This window comes from Rhinichthys klamathensis, unplaced genomic scaffold (genome assembly GCF_029890125.1).
Source record: "Rhinichthys klamathensis goyatoka isolate OS25496 unplaced genomic scaffold, OSU_Roscu_1.1 h1tg000021l_1, whole genome shotgun sequence".
Lineage (NCBI taxonomy): Eukaryota > Metazoa > Chordata > Actinopteri > Cypriniformes > Leuciscidae > Rhinichthys > Rhinichthys klamathensis.
In genome coordinates this window covers 1361654-1379952 of record NW_026606572.1, presented here as the reverse complement: position 1 = coordinate 1379952, position 18299 = coordinate 1361654, and the positions used below count along the sequence as shown (strand labels likewise).

The window sequence follows — 18299 nt, the reverse complement described above, 5'->3', positions numbered from 1 at the left end:
AGAAAAATTAGGTGAAGGGACTTTCGCTAAAATAGCTGATTTTTTGGTTTACTTTTCAATAAGATTGAAATTACAAATTTAAAATAAATATTTCATTTATATTATAAATAATTTTATAATTATATTTCAATAATATGAAATGACATATTTATAAATAAAATAGCTATTTTTGTGTCACTTTCAGTAGCATTAAACTGTTAAATGTTAAAAATTGTTAACACAATAGTTAGATAACTTGACCTAACAATGAACAATAATTTTACAACATTAACACATTTGACTTTTAATGTTAAAAATGCATTTAAATTTCTTTTTTTGTGTGAAGGTGGTAAGGTTAAATTAAATGTACCTCGGGCTAGAGTAAAAACGAGAGGAGATCGAGCTTTTGCCGTTGCTGCACCAAAACCTTGGAACAGCCTCCCTGTTCTCATTAGAACTGCCTCTTCACTGCATGAGTTTAAAGTAAAACTCAAAACGTATTTTTTTTCTTTGGCTTATAATTGTAGTTGATACGTGCTATGTCTGGTCTGTTCTGTGTTTTGTTTTGTAATCTATGTTGTACTTGGTGTTAAATGCTAACGATGACTGATATAGTGTACAGCACCTTGGTCAACTACTGTTGTTTTTAGTGGTGCTATATAAATAAAGTTGAGTTGAGTTAAATATGTAAGGTTAGCCTACTATGTAAGGAAAATCGTGCTTTTATTTCCTTGGGTTTTGATAAAATAGTATATAAAATCTTAATGTGCGAAGTCTCTGTTTATTTGTAGGCATGTTCTTTCAAAATAGAATCTTTTTCATTAGAGATCTTATGCTAAGGTCCCCTAAATGACACAATATCTCCTAATGGATTGCTGTGGTGTGCAATTCATCATCATCATTAACATATGACCAACACCACTACACTCTACAGTAAAAACACTTTAATTACAAAAGTCCTGATTATGTTTTTCATTCTTACAGTTTAAACTTTACAAGAATTTCACATTGCCATAAATAGTCTTGCATAGACCGACATGACTTTATGCTGGCTATTGAAAAACAGCACCAAAAGTTTACATGACACATGTAAAAAATTCTGACTTATTGCACAAAGAACTTCATAAAAAAAGAAGAAGAAAAAAAGAATCACATCCGCAGATCTTAAAGACTTTGTGCATGCACTGACTTTGACATAAGAAGTTATGGAAGGCTCATGTAAAAATAAAAAAACAAACAAACAGGTTTTAATGAACGTTGGATGGATGCAACACCCAAAAAATAATTGTAATCCAGTAAAGAGTTTTCGTCATAATTACATACAGAAAATAAAAAAGATTTTGAATTATTTCTGATATAAAAATGTGGCACATTTTGGAAAAGCAGCATTTGATAAAAATTGCCGACAATGGTTCCTTCTCAAAACTTTCAATAAGGTTAGCATTTTTAAAGAAGTGCTAAGAATTGAATGACCAAGGCTATTTCAATTGGACCTGCAAGTCTTAATTGCATAAAAGAAAACATGATTACATGACATGACACTGTATCCTTGGATATTATGACATTTAATGCTCAGTAGAATGAAGTAACATAGGCATGTTTGCTTCTAAATACCATATGTGACCCTGGACCACAAAACCAGCCACAAGTAGCACGGGTATTTGTGGCAAAAGCTAACAATACATTGTATGGGTCAAAATTATCAATTTTTCTTTTATGTCAAAAGTCATTAGGATATTAAGTAAAGATTATATTCCATGAATATATTTTGTAAATTTACTACCGAAAATATATATAAAAATTATTTTTGTGAGTGAATGCAGCAAAATCGAAGATATAAATGGACAAGTTTAATTAAAGGCGATTTTCTCAATTTTCACATTTTTTTGCACCCTCAGATTCCAGATTTTCAAAAAGCTGTATCTCTGCCAAATATTGTCTTATCCTAACAAGCCATACATCAATGGAAAACTTATTTATTCAGATTTCAGATGATGTATACATCTCAATTTTAAGAAATTGCCCCTGTTGACTGGTTTTGTGGTCCAGGGTCACATTTGATAACATGATGCCACATGACTTATCATTAACCTATGGCAGACAATTTTTGGTCTGGGCCTAACAATAGTCCTGGCCCAAAATAAAAGAAAAACCTTGGTCACAGAGTGCAGGAACTGTAAAATCGTTTGCTAATTTGGCTTCATAACATTGTTTCCACATGTGATTTGTGGAGTTTGAGAATGTCTGTACATGACATTATGATAGATTAGCAGTGATCCGGATCCACTGCAGTCCTTGCCTGGTGTATTGGACGATATGAGCCATACTGCTATGCAGAGTCAAGGGTCCAGTCAGTGTGTTCAGATAGTTGAAAAATTCTGGTGTGTGCATGAGAAAGAATAATTTAATTGCCATTAGTTAAATTATTACTGAAATTCTCCTTTATCAACAGTAAATAAATATATAAACACACTGGGGGGGGGGGGGGGGAAACATAATAATATCAAATAAATGTTTTTTTTGCTAAGCTATTAAAATGGGCCCCTGTGAGAAGCGCACAGTTTTCCTAAACAACTGCACCAAAACTCACCCTTATTTTCCTTGGCCAGGGTGTCAGCCACCTCCCAGTACTCATAACTGTACAGGACACTGTTGGTGATGTTGAGGTGATTTGCTGCCATCTGGTGGATACGATGGGGAATGCTGATGACACTGCTGGGTGAGCTGCCTGTGTGAGATCCCATTATATTGACAGAACAAATAGAGGCAGGAGGTACAGTTCCCCTGTAGAAGCACAAATACAGATGTACTGACACTCAAACACAACATAAAGGTTTCTCACAGTGGCTGAGTATATGAATGACAGGCCCAGCTATAATTAACCCTTACTTTCCAGCATCGTTCCAAAGGGGTTTGTGAGGTCCTTTTGGAGAACTCTAATAAAAGCATAAACAGTTACAAGTATTGGTAAATCTTTCAACATGACAACTTAGTTGTTTTAACAAACTTGATGCATGATAATTGATAACGGCCTACCTTGAAGTAGTCCAGCAGGACTTTAGAGTATTTCAGAGCGTGGTCCTTTTTAAGTCTGAACATTTGCCAATAAAGAAGAGCAAGACAGCGGAAACTACAACCCAGACACAAAATGTGTGTTTTGTCAACAGACTTAAGCGTGATCAAGATTCAGTCAATACAGATAGTTGCAGATCTTTGTAGTGTTGTATTTACCACAGTACAGCCAGCTGTTTGTCTTCTTGGCTGGCTCCAGGGCCTGCATGACTCTTAAGTCTCATAGCGTATCTAATCAACACAGAGAACATGCTAAATCAATACAGAGCTTCTGACATACATAGGGCCTTTTCTTGCCCTTTCTATTTTGGCATCAATCTTATTAATGTCCATTGACATTAAAAAATATGTTTGCATTTTTTCTGGCTTGTTGATCTGTCACAGCACTAAATCTCACCCACATCTGATGTAGGTAAACTACAGTCCGGTCGCAAGGAGCTACCCCTGTTTTCCATTTATAGATGAAGTCATGTGAAATTTGGCCTAGTTAAAATGCTTTCAATGCTGAAATAATGCAGAAGAAAAAAAATCAATAGAGAGGGTGAAAGAGAAACACTTAAACACCTTATGAGCTCCACAGTTTCAGCATACATGGTGTAGGGAGACTTGGACTCCAGTGGTCCCTCTTCCATGGCTTTACCACACTCCATGAAGGACAAAGCAGCATCCACATAATTCACAGCTTTTCCTAACTTATCCACCTGCAAACAAGGATAGAGAGGCAAAAGGGTAATCAAAGCAGTGGATGAATCTGGTACAGAGGGTACACACATAAGCCAGGGATTTTCATCCTTGTTTTGGTCTGTGACTGATTTGTATGTACTATAATCCTTGAGACCCCAGCTATTTAGAAAAACACTTCCTAGACCCTGGGTTAACATCCTTATTTGCATATTTGCGATATCGGTGTCATTGATAACATTCTGACACTGCATCATTTCACACTGTACACGTTTGGCACCGAAATGCAGGGTTAACACCGCAAAAGAAGTGCAAACCCTGCTACGGAGCAGGGTTTCATAACCCCAGGTAAAAAGCGGTGCTAACCCCATTTCTAAATTAGAAATGTGTGAAATGTTCCTTTACTGAGGGTCAAAAGAGGGGTTTAAAACAACGATAACGGGGGTAATGTGCAGTGTGAAAAGCCCATAAGAGTCTTGTTTAGTGGCAATGCATGTTCACAATGCTGTCATACCATTCCGTCTGCTCGATGTTTCAACCTCTTGGCCTCATGCATGTAGTACTCAGCATGATGAGAGCTAACACGAGGGGAAAAAAAGAAAGATTAGGTGAGAACTATGGGAAGCTTTTCACCTCATACGCTGCAGAATTGTTAAATGAAACAGAAGCATTAACAGACATGAACTTACACATCACTGATAGGTACGGTTCCTCTGTAGTGAAGAGGAAGGTTTGGGGGAGGAACCCGAGATCCAGAGAGAGGCTGTAGGTGTCCTGACACCCCTACGCACTCCACCTCTACCTTGGGCTGCGTCTTCTGGACCTGTTGAGACAAAGGTCCTGTTTCATTAGTGTATAATACATTTTCAGATTAGAGTCCTTGATTCTGGGTTCTTTAAAACATCAGTTCTTTTAAAGAACTAAATAATGAAAAGTTATTTGTGGAACTTTAAAATGTTCTACTTTGAAATCAAGCTGTGAGATTTTTTTGTGGAAAAGAAAGAAAGAAAGAAAGAAAGAAAGAAAGAAAGAAAGAAAAAGAAATAAAGCTTTTGTGTGTTGTGTGAGTATTATTTTAAGAACCTGTGTTTTCTGTGCTGTTGAATCGTTTTTTTCTGGAGGTGTGTGGTACTTCTCTGCATGCTGAGCTTTCACAGAGGACTTTGAGAGCTCTAATATGTCAGATGGAGGAGACAATGGGGACACTGGCCTCTTGGAGTAAAAGTAATCGTCCTGACATCTGCATACACAGCAATAAAAAGGACGTCATCAAAAAAGCATGAGCTATACAGTAAAGATAAGATTACGCAAACATGTCCCAGTTGGCAAGAATAACAGCAATGAATTGAACTTTTTCATATGTTTGCATTTTGTTACAGGGGCTTTCCATGATGTCCTTCAATGTGTAATTGTTTGTTGATATCCCAGTATACTAATAATATGCAGCATATACAGATATGTTCTAAATTTCTGAATCAACAAAAACAACACTGGAAAAAAATAACACTTTCAGCTCATTAAATTTGACCTAAACTGTATCTGCAAAGACAAAGGACTGATGTATAAAAGGAAAAAAGTTCAAATAAAGTTATTAGGTCTAAATATACCCGTTTTGTTTGTTGTCAGCGCAGGTTTCCTCAGTCTCATTATGGACTGACGTTGGAAGTCTATCTGCACGAGAGTGATTTCTCTTATTTTCTCTTTGAGCATCTCCATTCTCAGCCTAAGGCATACGGCAAAATACGCAAAATCTTACATGTATGCGAGAAGACACCTCTCATATTCAACAGAACATGAATTTAAAAATTGCTGAATTGTTTGAATTAATTAAATGTAAATATGTTTTTTTCTTCCTCACTTTTCTTTTGCTTCTGCCATCTCCAGGCAGTTGGTCAGAGTGGTGCAGCTGCTTCATTGATGTCTTTTCTTTTGCCTTTCCCGATGACAAAGATAAAGATGAGGACTGTCTCTCAGTAATCTCATCTGCACTAGGGACTCTACCCAGAAGCGAGAGGTCTATCCTCACAACAAGTTTTTTCAGGCCTCGATGTGGGACGGTGGGAGACTTCTCAGATCGTCCGAAAGGAACCAGTGTGTAGAGTTTGTGCCTGCCCCGGACTTGTGTATCTGTCTCAGGGGTGCTTAAGCTCGAGCCGTGGGGGTGAGCACCAGTGCCTGAACCCTGTTTGTCATGCCTCCGCTTTGAAATTGTTTTTTGAGTTGATGTTGAATCTGCAGGGACTTTGGTAACGTTCCGGGGTGGACTGGACTCAGAGTCTGATTCAGAGGAAGACGATGAGGACGGTAAGGAGGATGAGGACGAGGAAGATGATGGACGAGTGGGCTTGACGACAGGAGTAGGCGAAGGTGGAGAGAGTGGAGGAGAAGGGCTAGAGTCTATCACATGAGGATGTGAGGAAATGTCCTCGTTGCTCCACCTTCTCTTCTTCCTCCTCTGCTCCTCAAGGTTGAGTCCGTTGCATCCCTGTTGAGCGTGATGCTGGCTGATGGTGTGAGGTCTTTGCTTGGGCTGGACCGCCTCCCATTCAGCTTCCTGCTCCCTCCTCTTTCTCCGTTTCCTTTCTCTTTCCCCTTCCTCAGTTCTCCTATCTTCCTCGTCTTCCTCTTCCTCAGAACTCCGAACCCAGCGGCGCCTTATTACCTGCTCTTCCGCCAGTATTCTTTGTCTCTGCTCCTTGCCAGTCGGCACCAGGGTCACTCCCTGGGCCTTACCTCGGCTGTCCACTTCCCTCTCTCTCTCTCTAGGCTTTGGCTCTTTTTGGGAGTGCCCGGTTTTGGGCACCGGGGTGTCTCCTAGTTTGACCCTGGGCTTTGGGCTGGAACGCGGTTGGGTAGTCTGTTTAGATCTGGATTGCTTGGTATCTGGGAAAGATTTAGTCTTAGAGCTGTGACTAGATTGATTGTTGAGTTCGATTTGGGCCGAGTCCCTGGACTTTGATGAAGGACCACGGTCTGAGCTCTTTAAAGTATTGAAATAAGATGAGCGGCCCGATTTGGAGGTTGAACTCTGGTTTGACGCTCCTGTAGGTTCATTGTTTCTGTGATTATGTTCAATACTATGGTCAGTTGTAGATGAGAGCCTGGCTTGTGGTTTTGGGCTAATGCGTGGTCTTTTCTTCAATGAATGCTTTGTAATTGGGTTCGAAGGAGAGTTAAACCTTTGCTTGCTTGTGGATTCAGAGTTTTTGGATTTAGGCTTGTGTGTGAGATCTTTGTGTGACTTTTCTGTTAAGCTGTGTTTGGAATGATGGGGTTGTTGAGGAGGACCAGGTCTAGAGTCTTTGGATCGAGAGTCTTTGGATCGAGAGTCTCTGGATCGAGAGTCTCTGGATTGAGAGTCTCTGGATTGAGAGTCTTTGGGTCTAAATTCCTTTCTCTGGTTGGAGCTATGGTCCGGAGGCACCCATGGCCTGACTTTGGGACGATGTGCTGGATTGGAGGCAACTGTTGGATGTGCAATATGCCTGGGACTTTCCTGTTGAGGTGACTGTACCTGAGGATATGTACCTTGGATAAGTACTGTGGTGGATGAGAAATTTGGACTGGGGCTTCTGGGAGGATGCGGAAATAAAGGGCTTGGACTTCGACTCCCTCGGAGGCTGTCTCCTGGACTTGGGCACACACTTGGCAGTGGGCTTGGCACAAGGCTAATTCCTGGACTGGGGCATGGACTGTATTCTGGGCTGGGACGAGGACTGTTTCTGGGGCTGTAGTCAAATTTTGGACTTGGGACCGGACTTTCACAAGGACTATAATTTGACTCAGAGTCTCTACCCCAGTATCTTCCAGGTGATGGTCCTCGGCCACTGTCAGATTTTGCACTCCGTCGCTGTCCCCCTCCTGGGTCGTGGTCAGTTGACCGATGCTTTTTAGGAACTTTCTCAAGCCACCTGTCCAGTTGCCACTGTATGGATGGTGGACTCTCCGTCTGGACAGAGAAAGGACATAAAATAAATATCAAGACATGATAAAAAATATTTTGTATTGTAAATATTACTCTAAATATGAATTTGATCAAACAATGTGACAATATAAGTAGAGTGACCTAGATTACAAAACATGCTTGACAAGATTGATTATTAGTGAATCCACTCTTTACCATAAACTCTTGACCACTGAGGTTGACAACAGTATAAACGTAACTATATTCCAGAACCTCTTTAACAATGAGAAATTGATGTATGTGGCAGACAAAAAAAAAAGGCAATCGGAAATTATTAGAATAAATGAATAAGAAATATGAGTATTTATGTAAACAAGCCGGTGTGTCAGTGGGAGAGAGAGAAAAAGAAAAAACAGGGGGTGAGAGGGTGAGTGAGAGAGAGAGAAAGAGGGCAGAAACATTGTGGAGATTCCTTAAACACTAGCAAACCCTTTCTTTCAATTTCACCCCATATTCACACCATAACAATGCCTGTTCAGTTCACTGCTTTAAATTATTACAATCCAGAAGGCTGAAGAAAAAAGCTGCTTTAAAATATAAATACTCTATGACAACAGAATCACACTATAGAGTAATAAAGTGAGTTAACTATTGACTTTACAAAACATTTGAACTAATGCCACAAAACTAAGCAAATACTCACTTGATAGCACACTTAAGCTCCAGGGCAGACTGTGCTTTCCCTGCTTGCCTCCAGTAGCTGACCAGAGTTAATTTAAACTTTTACTCCTCCACTCAAACATTCCCCCTTCCCCTCTCTCTCTCTCTCTCTTTCCAGCAAAGACACTGCATCTCTTGTGCCCTTTTCCCACCACCCCTCCCCTCCCCTCAACCCCCCTCTACCTGGAACCGTGTGGCGTTTCCAAGCCGTCCTCCTCAGAGACACTACATGACTACACGTAGATGAAAAACACATGGTGTTCCCTCCTCCCTTCTCCACAGGTTCCAAATAGATGGCATGTTCAGTAATAGAGCCAGCTGTGTCACACAGACACCTTCATTCATATGGTGGTGTAGCCCTATGCTACTGGAGTTTTTAATCCCTCTTTCTGACGAACAAAATTAAGACCACAGAATACAATTTTTCAAATGTAGTGGTTATAAGCTTAGGATTTTCCCCCCTGTGCTGTTTTAAAGGGAAAGTTCACCCAAAAATAAATATTCTGACATTAATTACTCACCCTCATGTTGTTGCAAACTTTATTTCTTCTGTGGAACAGAAAAGAAGATTTTTTTTAAATTTGTTTTCCCACACAATGAAAGTCAGTGGGGTCCATTGTTGTTTTGTACAGTCATACAGGTTTGGAACGCCATGAGGGTGAGTAAATCATGACAGAATTTTCTTTTCTTTTTTTGGGTAAACTATCCCTTTAAGTTCTGCTTTATGTGATGAAATCAAGGGTGACATAAAACTTCATATCTAGTTAGTCATTTGGGGTGCCACATGTTGACATGACACCCAGATTCTAAAGTCTCAGTGGCCGCCCCTCCACATTCCTCTCTCCAACCCCCACCATCCCTTTCTACCTCATCTGCTAAAAACAACTAATGGAAAACTGAGAGAGTGAGGCAATGAAAAATAGTAGATTGCATGGCAAAAAATTTGTTAGTGTACCTCTATGCTGCAGTTTAGGGTCCGCTGTTGGGTCGGTGTCCCACACCGGGCGTGCGTTCCTGGGCTCGGGCTACGTGATCGCTGGCTACTGCTTTCCCACTCGCTGGAGGGGTTTGATCCTGAAGACCCTGAGCTAGAATGTCTCACCCTTCCAATATGTGCGTGGTGCTGCTGCTGGCCTGACAAGCTGTCAGTCAATACATGCACACAATGGATGGGGATTGAGAAGTGCACACACACTTATTAGGCCACACACTCAGATGCATTTACATGTACAACAATCTTGAAAATCAAGTTCAGCGAAATTCCAAATTCCCAAAAAGTATGCAGACTAAACCCTGACAAAATGCTTGGCCTACAAGTGGTGTGTGTATTTGGGGGTTGAACATATTGAAAGGCCAAAAGAAACAGAGGCTGGTCTATCATCCAGCTGTCACATTCCACATATTCTGACCTCTTCAATATGTAATACACACATACTGACACATACAGAGACAAACACTGGCACATAATGAGACTTGGTACAACACATAAAGCAGACAAAACATCACAAGCACACACTTACCGGTCATTATCGGCCCAGGAAGTTGTTTGCTCACTTCCCTGTTTAACAGTTAAGAATAAATGAGAGAGCTTTTTAGCTTGGAATCTTCAAATTCATGGTCACTACTAGCATCTTGACCAAAGCAAATGCCACAGTCCTGCAGTAATGCCAGAAAGGTCAAGAGTCTGGTGTATCTTATGACTCAGACTGTTATGACTCATAAACCTGTAGTCCTGGGTAGAGATAGAGAATGAGATACACTCACATACAAGGAGCTGGTGTTGAAGGGTAAATGACTGAGTCAACTATTGAACTCGCTACATGTTCAGTTCCAGCGAACCATGTCAAGTTCAGTAGCACAGATATGGAGCAGTGGCATTTTTCTCAAGGAGGCAAGAAGGCATTGCTTCCTAACAATTTGTGTAACATGAGGCCATAATTTGTTTAAAAGAACTCCTACGGGGGTTATGCGCAACAAACTTCCATATTCTGTAAGCATCGCTTCTGGTTCAGGTCCTTTGTTTGTGCTCAGTTAAATATAAAGCTGTTTTACTGAAGATGCCTTCAAAGGAGCTACCAAAGATGTGCATAACCAATGTCAATCGCATATGCAGATAGACATCTAAAAGCTTTTTATTTTTCTTCTTCTCACTAGCATTCGGATATTAAAATTGAATAAAGTGCCAACAATTAAAATAACTGCGAGGTTAGCTGATTTCCTTAAAAGGCCATACATATAGCTGTTCATTCATACATACTGCTGTTAACACTTTCTCCAACAAGCGGATATGATGAGACCTGTTTTCCTGTTGTTCATGTGACATTCGACATAAAGCCTATTGGAGTGAATGTGAGGGAGGAGCAGCTATATAGTGTAGCACTGCATTCAACATTGATAATAAGAAATGTTTCTTGAGCAGCAAATCAGCATATTAGAATGATTTCTGAAGGATCATGTGACACTGAAGACTGGAGTAATGATGCTGAATATTCAGCGTTGCCATCACAGGAATATTTTACATTTTAAAATGTATTAAAATAGAAAAGAGTTATTTTAAATTGTAATAATATTTTTTTTGATCAAACAAATGCAGCCATAAAGCAAGCATGAGACTTCTTTCAAAATCATTAAGAAAATCAATAAGAAATATTTTATAATAAACAGTAGTATGTTAATATAAACATAAAAACGTATTATAGAATTAGTCATATACTTTTAACATAAAAGAGGACTTTGCCTCATTGAGCACTCCACAGATGTGAATGGCAATGTTAGTATTGATACAGTGCTGCCTGCACTGAGAGAGCAATGCAAACACAAGTGCAACAGCAGCCAGGTGACTGTGTGTGAATGCATTTCATGATGAATGAACAAATGAGCTAGACTGTGTTCAAAGCTAACAGTTACCACAAGCAGTGCAATAATTATTGCTAATAATAGATGTTTTTTAAGCCGATTCCTTGAACAATCTTAATAGGCGCCCTACCTCGTCCTTGTCATCTTCGTCACTGCTGAGCTTCAGGTCATCAGCGAGCATGCTGGGACGGCAAAGGGAGAGTCGAACATGAGAGAATGTCACACTTACTTGACAGAGAGACTTATTCATTCTGCCAATCTGTCGAACATCTGTGTGTGTACTAAATGTGTGAGTTTGCCTTGAACAGTTTAACCATATGAGATTGTATCACATTACAAGTTTGAAAGAAAGTAGTCATAAACACTGCACTCTAATGTTGAACAGTGATATTATTTGATGGTAGTTTGCTTCAGGGCTCTCTCCAACTGTGTTAACCTGCTCTGTAATTAGATACTAACTCAGTAAAGTTTATGAGGTCAGTGAAGTTGGTATGGTTAGAGACAGCAGAGATATAACACTGGCCTAACACTCCACATGAGGCTGGTTTTAAACAGCAGTTGGTCCAAAGTAGTTAAATTCCAGGAAGCCCAAAACATTTTTTACACGCTAATATGTACAGACATTCAACACTGAATTTGGTAAAGTCAATGGTTTATTATGTAATAAAGTTCAAAGGCAGAAGCAGTTCAGGCACAACCTGGTGCTTGGTTACCATAGGACAAATCGGGTGCTGTGCGCTGCACTTACGATTTATGAGGGGCCACGAGTGGACGTGAGGGCATCCTCATAGAGACACCATCCCTCACTGAGAGAGCCACAGGGAGAGAAATACATCAGCGTTATGGAGCAGAATGTAAAAACACTACTATTAGTACATGTAGAGCTGTGAACCATGTATGAACCATGTATGAACATGAAGCAGTTAATGATGAGCAAACGTCTTATTGCACACATACACATTAGGAATGCACAATATAGTGGTACCATATCGGTTTGGTATTAATCGATATTGAATAAATATTTGTCAATATTGGACATTTAACTTTGAAAGTACATTATTATTTACATTTTTGGGTAAGTAAGATTAAAAAAATATGAAGTTAATAGTTTTATTCAGCAAGGACACATTAAATTGATCAAAAGTGACATTTATAAAGTTACAAATGATTTGTATTTCAAATAAATGCTGTTCTTTCGAACTTTATACTCATCAAACAATCCTGAAATTTAGCTGCACGACTGTTTTCAACATTGATAATAATAAGAAATGTTTCTTGAGCAGCAAATCAGCATGTTATAATGATTTCAGAAGGATCATGTGACACTGAAGACTGGAGTAATGATGCTGAAAATTCAGCTTTGCCATCACAGGAATAAATTACATTTTAAAATGTATTAAAATAGAAAAGAGTCATTTTAAATTTTAATAATATTTCCCAATATTACTGTTTTTTTCTTCATCAAACAAATGTAGCCTTGGTGAGCATAAGAGACTTCTTTCAAAATTATTTTAAAAACATAAAAAATCCTACCAACCCCAAATATATAAATGGCAGTGTACATTTCCCCTATTTTTACATCGTCTAATGCTCATAAAAAGGTAATCTTCAAAACACTAATAATTTACCATTGTTAAATGTAATCTTTAGTAAATCTCAAAATAAACATCCATTTTTCATATTGCACTTTACAGTGTTGTGATGCCTAAATTCACTTTTAGCATTCAAAATTATTTACTTTAGTTTTTAGGATTTTTTTTTTTACATAAAATAGTAAATAATTTTATTATCAGTCATTTAACAGTTATCGGTTAGCTGTTAACATGAAAACAGCTTATTGGTATAAATCCAATAATAATATCGGTGCATCCCTAATACCAATAAAAAAAGACACATATCTAAGACAGAGCATTTTGCACATCAGTGTAGCATGTTTACCATGTCTGTGTCGTGAATTGGGCAGTTTTCCCTCCTGAGACAGATAAACAGAAAAAATAAATCAACACATAGCCTACAAACAGCATCTTGTCAAAAAACAGAGGGGTGAATTCACTAAACAGTTACTAAACTCAAACAAACATTCGCCAAACCCTGTACCTTATTCAATATTCGAATTCCAGTTTAACCAGGTGTTGCTATGTTCAGGTGCACTTTTGGCATTTTAAACAAGTCGACTCTGGGTTGTAGTGGTGAAGAGTCCCTAGAACTGGCCTGCATTGTGCTTGGAGCATTGTTAGCTGATTTGCATAATTTCTTTAGTGACTCTGGTGCTAAAACAACACGGATTTATGAGTTTATGAGTATGCAAATAAACAATGGAAGTGTAATAACCTGCAGGGAAAGAAATGAGGAGAGAAAAAGAGATACACCTACAGAGACAGAGCAGAGGTTGTGCCTTTGGTGAATTGATCACACTTGCTGGCAGTCTGTAATAAACCCTGTGCGTACCTTTGAGTGCGAGTACAGCAAATGCTGGTTGCTCCCTTCCCCTGCGGGCTGCTGGTAAGGCCAGGACTGGGTCATGTCCTACGGAGAGATGAGAGGACAGAGGCTAAAAGTCAAAATGACTTACAAGTTTGGAAAATTTGCATTTAGAGTGAGGTTCAGGATTATTATATTTAACTTACAGATATAAGGTGCATCTTTTATGGCCTCCTGAAATGTGTCTATATCCATAGACTAAAAAGTTTTTGGCCAATAAAAGCCATTATATCAAAGGGGATTTCCAGTGGCTGTGATGGTCTTGATGCATTTTGCATCTTTAGGGATTCTTAAAAATTCAGCCACTTACTCCGTTTACTTCCAAATCGCTATGGCTTTCTTTCTTCTGTGGGACACAAAAGAAGATATTTTGAGAAGAAATACCTCAGAGTTTTTGTCCATACAATGAAAGTCAATGGTCACCAAAACTGATTGGTTACCAACATTCTTCAAAATATCTTCTTTTTTGTTCCACAGAAGAAAGAAAGTCATAAGTAAGTAAGTAAAAACTTTATTGTCCCACGAAGGGAAATTTGTGTTGGGTCATCACCCATGCTGCCGTCAGTATACAGTTAACATACAACAAATTTACAAACCAGACAATATTAATAATAAAAATTGCATAAGTTACAACTCCATACCGCCATCATTTAACATCTTTACAGACACTGGAATAAATGAGTTTTTGAATCTGTTCAATCTGCAGCGAGGAACTCTAAACCTCCTCCCAGAAGGCAGCAACTCGTACTCTGTGTACAGGATATGCGACGGATCGCACACAATCTTTTTAGCTTGCGTTAAAGTAGCCTGTTCATAGAGGGTCTGCAATGATGTCTGTTCTTTCACTCCAATAATTTTCCAGGCAGTGTGGATCATCCGTACCAGTTTAGTTCTACGTGCTACGGACAGATTACCAAACCAGACTAATACTATATCTAATTAAACTCTCGAAGACTGCCTGATAAAAAATTATCATAAACCTCTGATCCACACCATAAAGTCTAAGACGCCGTAAAAAGTGCAACCGTTCTTGTAATCTACTGCAAAGACTATCTACATGGATATTCCATGTCAGTAAATTATCAAAACAACATACAGGGTTGGAACCAAAATTAGGGAGAGTAAATGATGACAGAATTTCCATAGATATAATGTTATCATAAAATACCTTCTATTTTTCCCCCAGAATGCATTAAATAATAAAAAATACATAATTAAAAAAAAATGAAATATATTAAAATACATAAAATAAAAAAAACAATCAAAAAGAGAAACTAATCGAACATCACTCATTAAGCTTTCTGCTGAAGCTCTTCACTTTTTCCAGAAGTAGGCCTGGTTTCATTTGGATCCTTTCTTACTAAAGAGTCATTGTTAATTCAGCGAATGACCTAACACTGGAGAGTTCATGACCTTCTGATGAAGAACTTGTGGGTTTGTGGAAGTTTCTGGCATTTCTCATAATGTGTGTGTTTAAATCAATTACACAGCCAGAGTCTGCAAAGCGAGAGACGACGTTAAATTATGTTTCAAAGCACAGAATATTACAATAATAATGAACATAAACAACTTATTTACGGTCACTGTTAGAACTCAAAGCAGTTTTGTAAAAGTGCATTCACGCCATGTCAAAATTAACATAATTACGATACTCCGACTTGTAAAAAGTGTTCACGTCCATGTGGAATTCGTAATTACAACTTGTAAACTCTGAATTTTCTGAAAGCTCCTATTTGTACCATCTTCATTTCGGCATTAATTATGTTGCCATAGAAATGCATTAATCAGAGATTGAGGACGTGACCAGCACTAGGTAGACCAGCTGACCGGCCCCACTGACTTGCAAAGTATGGTCCGTCAACTGTTTGGTTTCCAACATTTTTCAAAATATCTTCTTTTGTGTTCAGCAGAAGAAAGAAACTCATGCAGGTTTGGAACAACTTGAGGGTGAGTAAATGATTTTTAGGTGAACTGTCCATTTAAGAGTTAATAAACGGGTCAAGTGCAGCACATTTCAAGTCACAACAAACAACAATGGTATTTCACTTTCAAACTATTGGGATAAACTCCACCAGGTCTTCACTGTAGAATATCATCATATTGTAAATCTTCTACTGAACAAGAGGATATTTTTAGAAAACATACATTATACACATCAATAGTTCTTCCTAGCCTGTAGCAATATTTCAAAAACACACTCCTCCCTCCAGAGCATAACTCTTCCACCTTTCCACTCCTTCACCTGCTTCATTATCTCTCTCACCACCATCAGTCACTAAGGACTCATCTCTCTCCTCCAACAACAAGGCTTCCCAGGTGAACCTGAAACTGCTCTCTCTCTCCGCATGTCTATTTAGATGCTTTAAAACAACCAGAACCAGTATACAACACATTGTAATAAAACAACTCACTCCCTTTTCACATTGATTTTTTCCTTCATTAAAAATATCACGCATAAATGAATAGCCCTTTTTAGAGATATTTAAAATAATAAAATTAATTGGATTAAAGTTTGATTAGAAATCAGTATAGCTTAATAAAAGCTGTTTTTACATGGAGCTGGCATGCCTCATGGGTGCAACCACATTAAGACCATATATTATTTATATTATTTCAGGAACCCCCATGTTATTGGCCATTTTCTGTTGTGGAATATTTAATCACAGCAGACTGTGAATTTTACATTTTTACAGCTGAAACACTGACAACAACAGGCTTAGGCACATACGCTCATGCTTGCAAAGACACCTGTTGTGCTCTTTCTAAAAATACCTATGACCACAACACCAGCCCTAGGAAGACTTGCACATCATGTGCTCGTTCACCTACACAGAATTCAGACTAATGGTAACAGAACAACGTGAGAAATGCAGCACTGCACTGTACGGTACTGACTAATTCCACACATTAAGTTCAGCACAATGCAGGTCGCTTTATCCGTGTATTTTCCGGAATCTCTAGCCCCTTTCACACAGAGATTCCGGAAAATACACGGATAAAGCGACCCGGGATTTGACCCGGGTTCGTTTGATTTTGCTTCATTCACACTGCCAGTGATTTGCCGGTGTTCTGACGATTTGTGCTGCCTTGTCGAAAAATGCTACCGTAACGCGAATCGATCACAGAATGTCGATTAATATTGTATGAAATACAATTATAATACAATTCTAAGTACTGAGTAGCTACTGTATACTGTAGACTACTGTTTTTATTTTTAAAACGGTGTGAAAATTAAAAATTATCATCAAATATTCATCTTTGACTTGTCAAAGCACACTTTTCCTTAGTAACTGAAAATTTCAGTTATTATTGTTCATCTGGCTGACCGTAGGCCTACACATATTCATATGCTAGTTAGCATTTTTAAAGGGAAATTACAATATAACACATGAAAATGTACCTTTTGTTAAAAAAAACTGTGCGTCTGCACATGCGCATAACCATTAAGTAGCAAATCTCGATGGGAAGCATGAATCGTCAGAACACCGGAACATACACGGGTTGTGTGTGAACGCGCTCTCTGATTCAGGTGTTCTGACGATTCATGCTACCCATCGAGATTTGCTACTTAATGGTTATGCGCATGTGCAGACGCACAGTTTTTTTTAACAAAAGGTACATTTTCATGTGTTATATTGTAATTTCCCTTTAAAAATGCTAACTAGCATATGAATATGTGTAGGCCTACGGTCAGCCAGATGAACAATAATAACTGAAATTTTCAGTTACTAAGGAAAAGTGTGCTTTGACAAGTCAAAGATGAATATTTGATGATAATTTTTAATTTTCACACCGTTTTAAAAATAAAAACAGTAGTCTACAGTATACAGTAGCTACTCAGTACTTAGAATTGTATTATAATTGTATTTCATACAATATTAATCGACATTCTGTGATCGATTCGCGTTACGGTAGCATTTTTCGACAAGGCAGCACAAATCGTCAGAACACCGGCATCAGTCCCGGGTCGTGTTTGCGTTCACACAGAAGGCACTCTGGCAATTTGCCGGCAATTTGCCGGGTTCAAAGCGCTGTGTGAAAGGGGCTATAGTTTGAGATGTATTGGACTTTGTTGTTACAGTTACAAAGCGGTGGATTGTTATTTTTTAGCGCATCCCCTCGCTATGCCTAAGCTTATCATAGCAGGTGTGTGTGAAAGTGATAAGAAAAAACTGTAAACGTGTATCTGTTCTGTAAAAGAATATTAAATAAAATCTTACTAAAACCTCACACAAAAAGTTTAAATAAAATGGAACCACAAAAATATTGCAAACAGTTAAAAATGTATTAGAGAGTTGAAGAAAAAGACATACAGCTTATAAACCAGTGTATGAATGATCTCACACTGCCTTAAAACAAAAAGAGGTGCTCTATGTGTGTGTGTGTGTGTGTGTGTGTGTGTGTGTCTTTGTCAGAGCAGTAAAGGATGCGCCGCATGCACTTATCTGTCTGTTTAGATAAAATAAAATAATCTTACATGTTTTACAGAGTTGGAAGAAAAATCCCCCGCTAGAGCCGGATCTCTCTGAAAACTATCTCCAATTATATATTTTTTTGGACCGTAGGGAGTTAGGGAGTCGTTTGTGTGTGTGTGTGTGTGTGTGTG

The 18299-nt window shown here is 38.6% G+C and overlaps 1 protein-coding gene across 1 annotated transcript in view; it reads right to left on the bottom strand.

Moving 5' to 3' along the window:
* Positions 1–901: 901 nt before the first annotated feature.
* Positions 902–18299, bottom strand: part of aff3 (AF4/FMR2 family, member 3) — a 33839-nt gene continuing 16441 nt past the window's right edge. The window contains exons 2-18 of the mRNA XM_056241118.1: positions 13661–13738; positions 13151–13184; positions 11961–12018; positions 11343–11394; positions 9877–9914; positions 9312–9498; positions 5591–7681; positions 5340–5455; positions 4816–4972; positions 4422–4555; positions 4247–4310; positions 3616–3752; positions 3211–3282; positions 3016–3109; positions 2869–2915; positions 2570–2763; positions 902–2357 (exon numbers count right to left, since the gene is read on the bottom strand). Of these exons, the coding sequence (XP_056097093.1) occupies positions 2236–2357; positions 2570–2763; positions 2869–2915; positions 3016–3109; positions 3211–3282; positions 3616–3752; positions 4247–4310; positions 4422–4555; positions 4816–4972; positions 5340–5455; positions 5591–7681; positions 9312–9498; positions 9877–9914; positions 11343–11394; positions 11961–12018; positions 13151–13184; positions 13661–13738 (3675 nt within the window). The 3' untranslated portion in view covers positions 902–2235. The remainder of the gene's footprint in view (positions 2358–2569; positions 2764–2868; positions 2916–3015; positions 3110–3210; positions 3283–3615; positions 3753–4246; positions 4311–4421; positions 4556–4815; positions 4973–5339; positions 5456–5590; positions 7682–9311; positions 9499–9876; positions 9915–11342; positions 11395–11960; positions 12019–13150; positions 13185–13660; positions 13739–18299) is intronic.